Source organism: Mercenaria mercenaria, chromosome 9 (assembly GCF_021730395.1).
Source record: "Mercenaria mercenaria strain notata chromosome 9, MADL_Memer_1, whole genome shotgun sequence".
Classification (NCBI taxonomy): domain Eukaryota; kingdom Metazoa; phylum Mollusca; class Bivalvia; order Venerida; family Veneridae; genus Mercenaria; species Mercenaria mercenaria.
Window position 1 is genome coordinate 44,551,380 of NC_069369.1, and position 17,429 is coordinate 44,568,808.

The 17,429-nt window shown below is 36.8% G+C and overlaps 1 protein-coding gene across 1 annotated transcript in view; it reads right to left on the reverse strand.

Moving 5' to 3' along the window:
* LOC123546155 (uncharacterized) overlaps nucleotides 1–17,429 on the reverse strand; it is an 88,672-nt gene that overhangs the window by 25,099 nt on the left and 46,144 nt on the right. The window contains exon 2 of the mRNA XM_053551317.1: nucleotides 6,872–10,602. Within this exon, the coding sequence (XP_053407292.1) occupies nucleotides 6,872–10,544 (3,673 nt within the window). The 5' untranslated portion in view covers nucleotides 10,545–10,602. The remainder of the gene's footprint in view (nucleotides 1–6,871; nucleotides 10,603–17,429) is intronic.

Genomic DNA, 17,429 nt, shown 5'->3' on the forward strand with positions numbered 1-17,429 from the left:
ACCTCCCTTTAATATGATAAAATATTTCATTATACAGTGTAACTTCCAAAAACCGAACGACCTCTGGACCAGCCTTAAAGTTCGGTATTTGGAAGTTTCCGGAATTTAGAAGTTTGGAAGTTTGCAGACAAAGTGGATGTGGTGCACTAAAGTTATGTTTTCTTACAAGTAGGATGAAGGAGATTATTATCCTTTATAATTGTACAAGTTTTTGTATAAAGTAATTAATTAATTGATTAATTATTAATGAATTGATAAATTACAAACATTAAGTTCTGTTCTGTATGATAAATTTCCAGTTTTGTATATAAAACAATAATAGCATTTATTCAAACATTTTCCACTGACATTTTACCATCTCTGAAATCCAGAGTTCATCAATATTTAATTTATTGTGATAATGCATAGTTTAAACGATGTAATTAAATTAATCAAAACATTGATTTTTCTTTAATTCAAATATTAAGAAAGTTTTCCACACGTAAGATATTTAATTCATCACTTTTGAAAACAAATTTAAGTAATCGCTGATTAATTCTTTACTTTTGCATCAAATGAGCATTGTGATTATAGCACATGTCAAAATAAACTTGTCGGTAATAGATAAACAAAAGAACATGTTGACAACTTGCCACGGGCGTTTCTGGATTAACAATAATTATGTTAAAGACAGATCCGGCGAACATTTTACTGTTCGGTTTTCGGAAGTCAATTTTAGTGTTAAAATATAAACGATCCTTCAAAAATCGTCCGGTTTTCAGAATTAGGAAGTTCTGGTTTTCAGAAGTTAAAGATATATAGAAATAAGAACGAAAACAAGAGCTGTCGGAGGACAGCAACGCTCGACTATTCAACAGCCTTGTCAATTGAATGAATACAAAAGTTGAAAAAGGGGCATAATTTTGTAAAATGCAAAGTAGAGGTATTGAACCTCTGTACTGCATGTCATATCATGACAGTGAACAAGTGTGTGAAGTTTCAATCCTTTCCAATTTGTGGATACTGAGATACCAGCTTACATACAAAAACTTAACAAAAAACTGCTAAGTCAAAGGGGCATAATTTTGTAAAAATGCCAAGTAGAGTTATGGGACCTTCACAGTGCATGTTAGATCATGACAGTGAACAAGTGTGTGAAGTTTCAATCCATTCCAATTAGTGGATACTGAGATATCAGATTACATACAAAAATTTAACCAAAAACTGCTAAGTCGAAAAAGGGGCATAATTTTGAAAAAAAAAGAGAGTAGAGTTATGGGACTTGCTTAGTGCAGGTCAGATCATGATAGTGAACAAGTATGTGAAGTTTCAATCCATTCCCATTAGTAAGTACTGAGATACCAGCTTACATACAAAACCTTAACCAAAAATTTCTAAGTCGAAAAAGGGGCATAATTTTGTAAAAAAGCAAAATAGAGTTATGGAACCTGTGCAATGTAGATCAGTTCATCACAGTGAATAAGTGTGTGAAGTTTCAATCCATTCCCACAAGTGGTTACTGAGTTACTAGCTTACATACAAAACCTTAACCAAAAATTTCTAAGTCGAAAAAGGGGCATAATTTTGTAAAAAAGCAAAATAGAGTTATGGAACCTGTGCAATGTAAGTCAGTTTGTCACAGTGAATAAGTGTGTGAAGTTTCAATCCATTCCCACAAGTGGTTACTGAGATACCAGCTTACATACAAAACCTTAACCAAAATCGGGACGCGGACACCGACGCATGGGCGAGTGCAATAGCTCACTATTCTATGAATAGTCGAGCTAAAAATGGGACTTTGAGTTTCGTTCTGTTTTCAACGGTTTCCAGTTTTTAGAAGGTCCGGTTTTCGGAAGTTCCACTGTATTTTTAGCTCACCTGTAGTGACAGGGTGAGCTTTTGTGATCGCTTCAAGTGTGCTTGTGTAACGTAATGGTACAAGCACAAAGTTGAAGGTTTCTTCTATGTTAGCCTATATTATATACATGTCACAAACACCTTTAAACTTAGGGCAATAATTTGAACAATTACGGTAGATTGTACAACTGTGATATCACATGCCAAATATCAAGGCTCTAGTTACTATTGATTCAGAGAAGATTTTTAAAGTTCCTTATATTTAAGCCTATAGTAAGTACATGTCACACACAGGGACATGGCCATTTTTTACCTTAGGGCAATAATTTGGACAATTATGGTAGAGAGTCACACCCTTATATCACATGCCAAATATCAATGCTCTAGAGAAAAAGATTATTAAATTCTGATAGCTGAAAACGTATTTCTAACCAAAAAGACCCATATGTTCAATGAACCGGAACCATTTGTATAACTCTGAGACAGAGTTACCCAGAGATCATTTCTGTAAAGTTTCATAACAAGAGGGCCAATATGGCCCTAGGTCGCTCACCTGAGAAACATACCATAACAGTGTAAACATGTCTGACCTAGTGATTTCATGGAAACAAATATTCTGACCAATTTTCATTAAAATTGGACCAAAAAATGTGGTCTCTTAAGTGTAAACAAATATTTTCTTCAATTTGACCTAGTGACCTAGTTTTTGAGCCAAGATGACCTACATTCGAACTTGACCTAGATTTGACCAAATTTCATCAACCTCAATTAAAAAATACAGCCTCTATCGCATACACAAAGTTTTTCTTTGATTTGTCCTAGCGCCCTAGATTTTTTACCCCAGATGACCCATATTCAAACTTGACCTTAGTTTCACCAAGGCTATCATTCTGACCAAATTTCATGAAGATCAATGGAAAAATACAGTCTCTACTGCTTACACAAGGATTTTCTTTGATTTGATCTAGTGACCTAGTTCTTAACCACAGATGACCCAAATTCTATCTTGACTTAAATTTCATCAAGGCAATCATTCTGACTAAATTTTATGAATATCCAGTGTAAAATGCAGCCCCTATTGCATACTCAAGGTTTTTCTTTAATTTGACCAGAACCTAGTTTTTGACCCTAGATGAACATTATTCAAACTCCTTCTAGATTTCATCCAGACAAATATTCTGATCAAATTTCATGAAAATCCAGTGTAAAATGCAGTCCCTATTGCATACACAAAGTTTTTCTTAGATTTGACCTAGTGACCTGGTTTTTGACCCCAGATGACCCATATTAGAATTTGACCTAGACTTCATCAAGGCAATCATTCGGACCAAAATTCATGAAGATCATGATGACCTAGTTTTTGAACCAAGATGACCCATTTTCAAACTTGGCCTAGATTTCATAGAGGTCATCATTCTGACTGAATTTCATGAAGATCAGTTGAAAATACTGCCTCTATCGCATACACAAGCTAAATGTTGACAGACGACAGACATCGAGTGATCACAATAACTCAGGAGAGCTAAAAATCCATTCAGTGGTTTTGGAGATGTTAAAAGAATCTGCTGATGAAAAGTGACCACGCCCTCCTGCGGCCATGTTTTTTAATGAATAAAAAAAATTTGAACAATATTTGTAGGTCACACAAGGACCATTTGTGTGAAATTATTTTAAAATTGTGCTAACAGTTTAATACAAGAAGAGTTTCTTCTATATACATATAGGGAAAAGTGACTATGCCCCCTGGCAGCCATGTTTTTTGACAAATCGGAATAATTTGAACAATCTTGGTAAAGCGTCACACAAGGACCATTTGTGTAAAATTATTTTAAAATCGGGCTAGCAATTTCATACAAGAAGATTTTTAATGTTTCCACTATACACATATAAAGAAAAGTAACCATGCCCTCTGACTGTCATGCTTTTTGACAAATCAAAATAACTTGAATAATTCTTGGTGGAGGGTCAGACAAGGACCAGTGGTATAAAATTATTTTAAAATTGGGCTAGCAGTTTCACACAAGAAGATTTTTAAAATTTGCACTACATACATATAGGGGAAAATGACCACGCCCCTTGGCGGCCATGTTCTTTGACAAATCAGAATAATTTGAACAAGAGCGCCGCCAAGTCGGGCAATATACGCCCGAAAGGGTTACATCAGAGGATGGGAGCAAAATTTAAAGAACTTGACTGTTGAAGCCTAAAGGACAGGAACAAGAAAAAGAAGAAATTCCAAAAAAAAATTTTTCCAAGTCCACAAAAAAAATCTTACCTAGTAAAGTTATGTCAAAATACATCTAAAAATTGGATGTACCATCAATGTTGTACCACAGAAAAGTGGTCTTGGTTTTTCCCTACTGCCAATAATAAAAAAGTTTCAAAATAAGCTATTTATAGTAACACAAAAGGGAAGTAATTCAAAAAAAATTATTGTAAGACAAGAGATCACGGAGTGATCTTGGCGCCCACCAATGTGCCATTTTTGAGTGTTCCAAATTTCAAGACTTATTGACTAGCTCAAGGTCAAATTTCATTTCCGTACACAACACTGTGCATGTGGTTCAAATTCGAAAGCTGTAGCTTGAGAAATGTGAAAGTAGGTCACTAGATCAATTTCAAGGACAAAGTTCTTTGTACACAAAACTATGCATGTGCATCAAGTTTGAAGGCTGTAGTTTGAGAAATCTGAAAGTAGGTCAATAGGTCAATCTTAAGGTCGAAGTTTATTTCGGTACACAAAACTATGCAAGTGGTCCAAATTTCAAGGCTGTAGCTTGAGAAATGTGAAAGTAGGTCACTAGGTCAAAATCAAGGTCAAATTACACTTCAGAACACAAATCTATGCATGTGGTCCAAATTTAAAGCCTGTACCTTCAAAAATGTGAAAGTAGGTCGCTAGGTCAATGTCAAGGTCAAAGTTTGTTTCGGTACACAATCCTATGCATGTGGTCTAAATTTGAAGCCTGTAGCTACAGAAATGTGAAAGTAGGTCACTAGGTCAATCTTAAGGTCAAAGCTCATTTCGGTACACAAAACTATGCAAGTGGTCCAAATTTGAAGGCTGTAGCTCGAGAAATGTGAAAGTAGGTCACTAGGTCAAAATCAAGGCCAAATTTCATTTCGGAACACGCAACTATGCATGTGGTCCAAATTTGAAGCCTGTACCTTCAAAAATGTAAAAGTAGGTCACTAGGTCAATGTCAAGGTCAAAGTTTTTTTCAGTGCACAAAACTATGCACGTGGTCCAAATTTGAAGGCTGTAGCTACAGAAATGTGAAAGTAGGTCACTAGGTCAAAATCAAGGTCAACTCATGTCAAGGTTCATCTTGCCACTCAAAACCATACATGTGGTCCAAATTTGAATGTTGTAGGTTATTGACAAGAAGATTTTAAAAGCTTTTCCCTATATAACTATATGAACCATGTGACCCCCAGGGCAGGGCAGGGTTGCCAGCACTCTGGGTGAATAAAATAGCTAATTTTGGCCCTTTCAGGGGCCATAACTCTGGAACCCATAATGGGATCTGGCCAGTTCAAGAAAGGAACTGAGATCTTTTGGTGATACAAGTTGTGTGCAAGTTTGGTTAAAATAAAATCATAAATGAAACCACTATCGTGCAGACCAGAAATAGTTGACGGACGGACACACGCACAGACGACGGACGAAGGGTGATCACAAAAGCTCACCTTGTCACTATGTGACAGGTGAGCTAAAAAAGAACATAATTGCCCACCTACCTATCCTAATTTTTTTGTCAAGTAACCTTAAAGACGCAGGCTTTTTTTTCTGGCTTTACCACCAACCAATATGTAATAGAAAGAGCATTGAAACTCGAGGGTAAACGATTTGTACGAGGGGGCGTAGCCCCCGAGTATAAATCGTTTACCCGAGAGTTTTAATGTTCTTTCTGTTTTGTATCATAGCCATCCATATATGGTAGTTGTAGGCGTTCCACACTGCCATATACAGCAGTTCAGTGAGTACTTATAATCCTTGCTTTACAAATGTGTAAAGCCCAGGTAAAATAAACCAATGCTAGAGCAGAAAATCAATAAAATACACCTCGCTGTCTACTGTTCCAGACACGCTGGCATACCTTCCTATCCAACAGTGCGGTAACTAGCGTGCGGGTATTAAATACCTGCACACTTTTAGTTACCGCACCCTGTACTCAGAGTATACGAATTACCTGCACCAAATTTGTTAAGAAAAAACACTGAGCTATGATACAATCCAAGTTTAAAAGTCTACCTTAAATAGTTTTGAAGTTGTGCTCCAAAATACACAGGATAGTTTAAGATTTAACCTCAATCCGAGATGACTGACCAAGTTCATGCACTTCAACATCATCTGTTTGCTATCTACCTAAAGTCAATACCTTGAAAGGTTATTTAGTTATACCCTGGACACAAAATATGGAGCGACATATTTGGCCTTGCTGTGACCTCAACCTTTGACCTACAAACTGGTTAACAAGTTTCTACATTGTCTCATATTCATCTATCCATATTCCAAGACTGAAGACAATATCTTGAATGATTATTTAATAAGTTATGCTCCGAACGAAATATTAACAACAAAATTAACCTTCAAGCTCCATTTGTGACCTCGACCTTTAACCTACAGACCTGGTTCATATGCTCTTACATTGAATAGTTACATTATGCTCCAGACATGATATATAAAAGCAAATTTTGACCTCTGAGGTCCATTTGTGACCTTGACCTTTGACCTACAGATCTTGTTCAAATGTTCTGTACATCATCTCTTCACCACCAAACTATAAGCAAAGTTTACAGTCAATACCTTGAATGGTTATTAATTAACTTATGCTCCGGACAAGAAATGACAGACAGACAGATGTCTGCACATACCATAACATCCTAAACAAAAAATGCTGGCCTAATTTTAAGGACTCTGCCAAAACAGGTCAAATTTAGACCCCGCAAAAAAAAAAGTTGTATACCAAAATTAGCAAAATACCATCAATAGATAGATATCTGCAAAGAACATTTGGTAAATGCATATTACCAGTGTTAGCCTCATCTGCACAAGTATCTTGTTCAAGCTGGGTTTCTTTTGCTAAAGTATCCTCTGCTTCTCTACAACCATCTGTGACAGTGGTAGTGCAAGCAACACCCGAATCTTCAAATGACTGCATAGGAAACTGGAAAGCAGAATTGCTAGTTTCTGCTGAAACAAGTTTTTCTGTGCCAACAAGTCCTGGTGACGAGTTCTGAACCTCATCAACAGCACTATACAATATATCCATCTGTTCTGGTGTAAGGTTCATTTGTTCTGGGAACAGATTCATTATATCAGCATTCAGACCTTGACCATACAGTTCCATCGACTCATTGTATCGTGGTGGCTCACTTTGAACAGGTGATACTAAATCCTCATTTTCAAGACTTAGGATAGTGTTTATTATGTTCTTCTCATCATCAACAGTTTCAGGCGGTTGTGTGGCTGGAAATACCCCATTGCCAAGTTTTGCTGCCATGAATTCATTTCTAAGAGAATTAGAACAAGGGGTACCAGGTTGGTGTTTGGACTGTTTTGAGCGTAATTTCAAATTCTCAATATCCTGATCAGTTAAATGAGGTACAACAATGTCACCTGGCTTAGGTGGAATGAAAATACGATCTGTCCCATTTGGTAAAGGGATGTCTTTACTTTCACGCCTACGACTACGTTTCTTTGTGTTCATGAAGTACACAAACTGGTCTTGAAAATTACTGCTGCCTGTGATTTTAACTTTTGGATCAGTTTGTTTTGGTTCAATAAGCTTTTCACTCCGATATTTTGGTCTCAGGGACTCTGGATTACTAAGTGTATCACTTTCACTATCTACATCATAGTCATCATGCACTTCTTCCTTTGTTACACCTGCCGAGCTTCTTTTGCGTTTTGAAGACTTATACTCAGATCTAAAGTCTATATCTGACTTCTTCCCTCTACTATGTGCTACTTTTCCTTTAGCAGAGTCTTTACTAAGCAACCTTGCTTCCAAAAAACTGTTCACTACTGATGGCATTAAGTTTTTTGTACAGTAATCATGATCATGATGAATGTGGTCAATACCATTTGGTTCGACATAAGAAGCTGGAGATAAGCTGCTTTTCACTTTCTGTACGAGTGTTCCTAATGTATCTACTACTGGGGATGATTTTCCACCCTTCACGCTGTTTGATCGACATCTTATGGAAGCCTGGCAGATCTTCTTCGGTTTGTCTTCATTCTTCACTTGTAAGCTCAGCTTTGTTGGTGATTCTAAATCCACACCTGTGTTACTGAAAGAAGCAAATGTTCCTATTCTGAATTTTCCATATTTTGGTGGTGAAATTTCCTGAGAATCTTTTAATGTTGCAGACATTACTGATGTTTTTGGACTCAATATTCCAATAATACTTTCTGGTTTTGACTGAACAGGCTTAGGTACTTCAGTTAATAAAGGAGATGTAGCTTTTCCTACTGCAACAGGTGAAAGAATCAATGGTGCCTGTGAAATTGAGGTAATATTGGTCCCCGATATCAGTTTCATGTTTTCATGCAAAAACACCTGACCTCCAAGTGTTTTTGTCAGGTTCGTATCATGCACAGTTAAACAACCATTGCTGTTCACACTAACAAGAACTGGAACTAAATTTTTAACAGCTGATGGCTTTTCATTAATATTTTCTTCCATTACAGTTGTTGGCTGTTGTACTTCAGGAGATTGGGTTACATCTTCATACCCACTATCCTGTGACAACTCACTTGCAGATCTAAGCGGACTTTCTGCCTCCTCTTCTTCACTTTGCACTAAATTTTCATTTTCAACAGAACCTCTTTCAGTGTTTATTTTTCCTGGCATTCCTGCATAGCAATGATCAGAATCAAACTGAAAGACTGGTATACCACTTCCACTTGACAATGTAGGTAAGATATCATTAGCACTATTATCACAATTTTCAGATTTTTCTGTCAGTAACAACCCTGATTCTACAGTCAATTCTCTACAATCTGAAATAGTTTCTACACTGGGTGTATCAAGGTCTCCTGCACTATCACAAATACTTGAATTCAATGGACTAGAGGCAACAGCACTACAAATACTTATCCCTGGCTGCATTTTAATTTCATCAGGTCTATCTAATAGTGCAAGCTGCTCTTCCGCATTACTGGACTTTATGACACTGTTATATTCTTGATCCCCCGAGTATAATTCATTCACATTATGTGTAACTGGACTTTCTACAATCCCCATAGAGTCTGGGTTTCTGCAGTCTGGGGAAAACAAATGAACACTAGTAGAGGAATCATCAGTACATAAGGAGTCTGATATGACAAGATCTTTCAAAGATTCACAAGATGCAGATTTTTCACCTCTATTTGTTGGATCACAATGTTGTAATTTAGTTTCTGGGGACACAATATTCAATATCACTGGTTTCTTTTTGCTCCCTGAATTGACACCCTCATTCCATTCACCAACTTTATTTTCTGTTAACAGAGATCTGATTATTCCAGTACTTGAAGTTTTTCCTTCAATGCTAGAATCTGGTAAATTTTGGCTGCTAGAAACAGTAAATTTTGTAAGCTTGTCTCCAGAACTATTTCCTTCAGTGATATTGATTACAAAAGTTTGAAGCTGCTTATCAACCACAGGCTCGGAGATAATGTCTGAAGGAATCACTTTCACACTAGGCACATTTTTTTGCTCAGAGGCAGACTTTTTAGGAACATGAGATGACATGGTCTTACTCTCAGCTTTTACCAGATTTGCCGACCTAATTTTTGTTGCTAATTTATTTTCACAACTAGAATTCTTTGACAGACATAGTAGCTCATCTTTTTCAGTTTCACTACAATTTTCCAGATTGTCTCCTTTTTCATTAACAGAGTGTTTATTTAAAAATTTTGATCCAGGTTTTGTTATAAATTCTCCTGTTTGTTCATCTAAATCCAGTCCATCCTCAGAAAGAGTCAACAAGTCTCTACTTCCTACTGAAATGTCAAAGATTTTATGTTGTTTACTATCATATTTCATCTTATCAGGTGTCCTACTCAAAATATCATGTGACTTTACATTTCTATTTAAAGTGTTTTGTCCATTTTTATCTAAAACTATACTTGCATGTCCCTGGCTGTACAGATTTGTTCCCCTATCAAATTCTGACCACTTATTTTCGCTATTTTCTTGTTTACATATACATATCCTATTTGAATGTGTAGTCTTATCTGTACAGTCAATGTTACACTTTACAACATGAATACACTCTGAGTCATTCAGCTGTGAGACTTTATCTACATTTTGCCCTTCAGTGGTTGAGGCTTGCACACAGATTTCTGAAGTATGACAATTATCTAACATTGTACCTATTCTTTTTCGCTCACCAATTTCAAGCACTGGCTCTAACCCTATCTTATTATTATTTCTTTTTGCATTGCCATAATTATGTTCATCTAGCATTTTCTCCAAATCTGGGTTTACATCAACCTTTTTAATCTTTTTGACAATTACTACACTTGGTTTATTTTTTGAACTGTTGTTGTTACTCAGTTCTCTATTTTCTTTCTGCCCGCTGGTGTTGATGAAAGTTTTGCCTGCATTAATTCTCCGCTGCCGTGTGATAATTATTCTCTCTGGACCATCCTCATGTTTCTGTTGCAGCTCTGCTGCACTGGCAAGGAGGTCCAGAGGATTAAACCCATCCATCATAAACAGAAGGCAAAACAGTAGGTCCTACTCAGATTACACCTGGACATCCATCACACACCTGAAATGTAATGTTTCTTGGTAAAACTTGTTCTAGTAAACATTATCTGTATTTCAAAATAACATGATAGTATCTATACATTAGGGCATCTGTAACAAGCTTTGATGGTGGAGCAAGACCCTTGAGTAATGGCAAAGAACTATATCCGATAAAAAGTTTAGGATGTTGCTAAGAAGCAAATAATTTCATTACATTTGAACTGAAGTCCCTAAGACAGAACAATCAAATAAGAAATCTGGAATGTGGGTGGTGACTGTAAGGTGACTGGGTGAGAGAACAAAACTTTACATGTTGGTAATAAATACTGAAGAAAATAAAAAATGGTAATGGGGGGAGAATGCATGATTGGGTAGGTGGGGGTGATTTTGGGTGGAGGGTACAACTTTGCATGTTGATAAATGTGTCCCGCCGTGACATTTTTATCCCAAATGACACGAGCCTCGATTTCAGTAAAATGATGCTGAAGTTGACGTCACTTAATTGGATATTTGTTTTCTTTAATTTGTTTTTAAAACAGCCACTGGTGTTAAAATCAATAATATAGGGCGAAAGGTTTAAGTTTAAACGTTATCGCACTAGCAATGATATATCATAAATAATGAGTGAATTGTTCCCCTTTGAAATCAACACGCCATTAATGTATGAAACTGGGTCAGAGAATACATGCAGTAATTGCTCTGAAGATACACAGATATTTAAAGTGCAGGGACTGTTATGGTAAGTATTTATCTTAATTAGGCTGACTGTATTTTGCGAAACGGAACGGAACAAATTCTGGGGCACCATTAGGGGAAATTATTTCAATAAATATAACACTAAAGTAAAATTTAATACAAAGTTTATAATAATTATTTTAATATTTATTGCAATGAATAAGGTTGCCTTTGTTTGTATTCGCATTTGAAAGAAATTGGGTAAGAAAATTATTTTTTTGTTCTGTTCCGGTGTCTACTAAATTTTCTAGTATCTCTTCAGTGAGAGACTCTCAGACACTCAACGGTCAGTAAAACCTTCACTTGTGTACAGTGTTTCACCATGTGTTTTATCAAGGTATTATCCAAGGATGTGTTTAATTCGTCATCAGCGTTTGCTGATCTTACCGAATCCTGAGATGTTATCGCGGTGGCCTGTTTCTCGGCACTTGTTTTATTGATCTAGTTTTTTTTCTCTTCGATTTGGCCTAATAACCTAGTTTTTAACCCAACCGGAGCTAATTTTTAACCTGTCCGAAATTTCATGGCGACAAATATTCTAACCAATTTTCATTAAGATTGGACTAAAAAATGTGGCCCCGAGTGTAAACAAGCATTTTCTTTCATTTGACCTAGTGACCTAGTTTTTGACCCTATATGACCCAGATTAAAAATAGTCCATGATTTCATGAAAACATTCTGACAAAGTTTCGAGAAGATTGGAGCAAAAAAGGTGGCCTCTAGAGTATAAACAAGCTTTTCCTTTGATTTTACCCATTGACCTAGTTTTTGATCCTACATGACCCAGAGTCGAAATCATAAAAGACTTTATGATACCAAACATTCTGACCAATTTTTATGAAGACTGAACAAGAGGGCCATGATGGCCCTATATCGCTCACCTGTTATCATTGCACTTGAGGACAAGAAGGTCCTCAGAAAAAATATCTAAGTCCAAAGGACAGGAACAACAAAGGGAAGAAATTTAACCAAAAAGAAAAAAAAAATCTTAAAAGGTATAGATATGTTAAAATACACCTAAAAATTGGAGGTACCATCCATGTTGTACCACAGAAAACTGGTCTTGTGTTTTCCCTACGGCCAATAATAAAAAAGTTACTAAAAATAAGCTATTTATAGTAACGTAAAAGGGAAGTAATTAAAAAAAAATATTGTAAGTGGACAAAAGAAGGATCTGCCAAATAAATCTGTTGACATAAATGAAATTTCAGATCAGTATCTTCAGTAGTTATGGAGATATAACAATTTTAATTTGAAATAAAGGGAGGTAATTTGACATAAAATCAGTCCATAGTTATCTACCCTGATTGTCTCAGTCCAACTAATAACAATAATGAAATTTCAAATAAGTCCTGTAAGTACTTACTGATATAAATCCATTTTGATTCCAATCAGGGGAGGTAATCAGATAAAATAACTCTGGAACCTATGATTGAATCTGATTTGTCATGGAATCCAAGATTTATTGTTGTTGAAGATATTTTGGAAGTTTGTATCAAATAAAACCATAAATGAAGTCTCTATATGGCTGCAAAAGCCAAAATAGCCAATTTTGAACCTTTAAGGGGCCATTACTCTGGAACCCATGATGGAATCTGGCCAGTTGAAGAAAGGAAGCAAGATCTTGTGGTGATACAAGTTGTGTGCAAGTTTGGTTAAAATCAAATCATAAATGAAGCTGCTATTGTGCAGACAAGGTCAAAACAGCTAATTCTGGCCCTTTCAGGGGCCATCACCCTGGAACCCATAATGGAATCTCGCCATTTCAAGAAAGGAACCGAGATCTTATGGTGATACAAGTTGTGTGCAAGTTTGGTTAAAATAAAATCATAAATGAAGCTGCTATTGTGCAGACAAGGTCAAAATAGCTAATTCTGACCCTTTCAGGGGCCATCACTCTGGAACCCATTATGGAATCTGGCCAGTTCAAGAAAGGAACCAAGATCTTATGGTGATACAAGTTGTGTGCCAGTTTGGTAAAAATCAAATCATAAATAAAGCTGCTATTTTGCATACAAGGTCAAAATAGCTAATTTTGGCCCTTTCAGGGGCCATAACTCTGGAACCCATAATGGAATCTGGCCAGTTTAAGAAAGGAACCGTGATCTTATGGTGATACAAGTTGTGTGCAAGTTTGGTTAAAATAAAATCATAAATGAAACCACTATCGTGCAGACAAGGAATTGTTGACGGACTGACGACGGGTGATCACAAAAGTTCACCTTGTCACTATGTGACAGGTGAGCTAATAAAAAAATGTGGCCCCTAGAGTGTTAACAAGCTTTTCCTTTGATTTGACTGGGTGACCTAGTTTTTTACCCCACATGACCCAGATTCGAAGTTGGCCTAGAGGTCATCAAGATAAACGTTCTGACCAAGTTTCAAAAAAATCCTTACCAGGTAGAGATAGGTCAAAATACACCTTAAAATTGGATGTAACATTCATGTTGTACTACAGAAAAGTGGTCTTGATATTTCGCTACGACTAGTAATGAAAAAGTTACAATATAAGCTATTTATAGTAAAACAAAGGGAAGTAATTCTAAAGAAGGGACCTACGCATGATGGTGTACAATTATGCCAAGTTACATCAAAATCCCTCCATGCACGAAGAAGAAATGCTCTGGACAAAGTCATTCTTGCATCTGGTGTGACCTTGACCTTAGACATAGGGATCTGGTTCTTGCGCAGGAAACTCCGTCTCATGGTGGTGAACATTTGTGCCAAGTTATATCAAAATCCCTCCATGCATGAAGAAGAAATGCTCGGACAAAGTTTTCATTCTTGTATCATTTGACCTCTAAGTGTGACCTTGACCTTAGACCTAGGGACCTGGTTCTTGCATAGACACTCCGTCTCATGATGGTGAACAATTGTGCCAAGTTACATCAAAATCCCTCCATGCATGAAGAAGATATGCTCCGGACAGTCATTCCTGAATTTGACCTTTGACCTTTAAGTGTGACCTTGACCTTAGATCTAGGGACCTGGTTCTTGCGCACGACACTCCGTCTCGTGATGGTGAACAACTGTGCCAAGTTTCATCAAAATCCCTCCATGCATGAAGAAGATACGCTCCGGACAAAGTTTGTGGATGCCGCCCACCCGCCACGGGCGTTCCCAGAATATGTCCTGTTTTTCAAACGGGCGTATAAAAAATGCTGTAACTTTGTTATTTTTAAACATGCAGGTCTAAAATTTTGAATTTATGTTAAGGACACATCTACAGTTCAGAATATGTGAAAAACTTAGTTTCCATAAAATTGTAATTTGGGGCCATTTTGTCATGGCTTGTCACAAATATTCATGGAAGATTTAAGATTTAAACAAGCAAATTCGATGAATTGGTATCCCCCGCCGAAAGGGTTTGTGGTGAGGAATGGCAAAAAAATATATCCGGCAAAAAGTTAAGGATGTTAATAAGAAGCAAATAATTTCATCAGTCAAAATCAATTTAACAGAAAACAAATGTTTAATAAAAGAGTACATAATAAATGTATGATACTTTGATCCTGACTAAAGAATTTATTTTGAATGGGATATGCTTACTGTAATAAGCTTAGCTTTTAAAATTAAATGCAGTTAATTGAAATGTGAGCAGCTTGAAGTTTAACTGGAACGAAATATTGTCTTTGAGTGGTTTGGCACCAGGTGTTGCTGTTTAACATGTACATTTGAACTGAAAAGAACAGATGTTCTTAAGAGAACACAGGTAAGATATCTTGAACATGGCTGAGGACAAGGTTGTGCAGTCACAACTTAATATATTTATTTTTTTAGGGGGTGGGGGTGCCGGGGGAACGGGAGAGGAAACAAAATTTCACATGTTGATTATAAATATTGACGGAAAATTAAAAAGGGTGAAGTTGGGGGTGGGGGGGGGGGGGTGCATGATCAGTGGTGGGCATGACTGGGTGGAGGAGTGAGGTGGGGGAATGGTACAACTTGCATGTTGATAAATAATCATGGAAGGTTTGAAAATAATCTAAAATAATGAAAAAAAAAAAAATGTTTTTTTTTGGTGGGGGGGGGGGGGGGGGGGGGGGGGGGGGGGGGGGAGTGGGGTGACCAAGGCAAGTGGGTGACCAGGTGTGTGTGCGCAACTTCACATGTTTATAATAAATGTTCACAGAAAAGAATGAAAGAAATTTAATGAAATTCTGCCAAATGGTAAATTTGTTATGTACAAATATGTGGATTTTTAGAAAATTTAAGGGCAATAACTCTATAGTTACAAAAGAAACCCGTTCGTAATTGTGCACAACCACATTATAGTGCTCTAAATTCTGTTAAAGTTTCATAGTTCAAGATCAAATATATCAAATGTTATGATGCAGAAATTGCCATATCTATAGTACCCTATATAGTTAACAATGGAAATTTCTAAGGGCCATAACTCTGGCATTACTTGGGCAATCTGTCTGAAACTTGATGGGCCCCATAACCTCATAGTGGTGAACATGTATATGAAGTTTGTTTAAAAAAATTTAAATAATTTTTTTTTTTGGGGGGGGGGGGGGGGGGGGGGGGGGGGGGGTGGGGGGGATAGGGAGGGGTGTGATCAAGGTAAGGGGGTGACCAGGTGTGGGTACACAACTTCACATGTTTACAATAAATTATCCCTCTAGGGTCAAATATGGCCCCGCCCCAGGGGTCACATGGTCATATAGACTTATATAGGGAAAAACTTAGAATCTTCATGTCCGTAACTTACATCATTCAAATTTGGACCATATGTATAGTTTTGAGTGGCAAGATGAACCTTGACATGAGTAGACCTTGATCTTGACCTAGTGACCTACTTTCACATTTCTGTAGCTACAGCCTTCCATTTTGGACCACATGCATAGGTAGGGGCCACATTTGACCCCAGGGAAATAATCTGAACAATCTTGGTAGAGGACCACTAGATTTTGCTACATACCAAATATCAGAGCCCTAGGCCCTATAGTTTTGGACAAGAAGATCAGAAACCGTTTAACTGTTCCTGGCCAATGTGACCTTGACCTTTGACCTAATGACCTCAAAATCAACAGGGGTCATCTGCTGGTCATGGCCAACCTAACTATCAATTTTCCTGACACTAGGCCCAATCGTTCTTGAGTTATTGCCTGGAAACCATTTTACTGTTCCTGGTCACTGTGACCTTGACCTGTGACATACTGACCTCAAAATCAATAGGGGTCCAGGGTTGTCAATAAGTTTTTGTTGAACAGGCTGAAATAGAAATGTAGGCGGCCAGCTAGGGGGGTCCGGCATTTTGGAAGCATTTAAGAACATCTTTTCCACTGCATTTTTAAATACAATATACCCTTATTTTCACATTTTTATGAGCTCACCTGGTAAATTTGGAGATAATAATAAAAATGAGTTTACACGTTCATTAATGCATTTTCAAGTCCTGAAATGCTAATATCTAACTTGTCACCACACTCCAACTCTTTGTTGTACTTCTTTGCAAAATCAAATAGTTATTGAACTACTGTATATCTAAATTCAAAACTCTACTGAGAATTAAACCTGTAGGCCTACTAATATTTCTTTTGTGGGGAAGAAGATTCCCCAGATGAATTTTTACAATTTGGCGTGACAAAAAATGTCACTGTTAGAACCATCAAAACAAAATGTACAGAGTTAGAAGTAATACAAGTTTAGGCATAGAAAATTAACTGTTTGATTCTCATCCCACCTATCCTTATCCAAAACCCCTAGCCTCGATTTTTTATTGATCAAAATCCAGATATCCAAAATTGTATGTCCGGGACCAAATCTCCAGTTTAAAGAATGTGTTTGACAAATTATGATGGTGCAAAGACAGTTTAACAGCATTTGACAGTATCTGATATAAAAATTTACCATGACATTTCCTCTTATTAAAATGATTTAAGAAAAATATTTATCAACAAGAGGACCATGATGGTCCTGAATCGCTCACCTCTTCCCACATGACCCAGTTTTGAGTATGAAGTCGTTTTTTCTATTATTTGACATAGTGACCTAGTTTTCGATCTCATGTGACCCAGTTTTGAACTTGACCTAGATATTATCAAGATAAAAATTCTGACCAATTTTCAAGAAGATCCATTGAAAACTATGGTCTCTAGAGAGGTCACA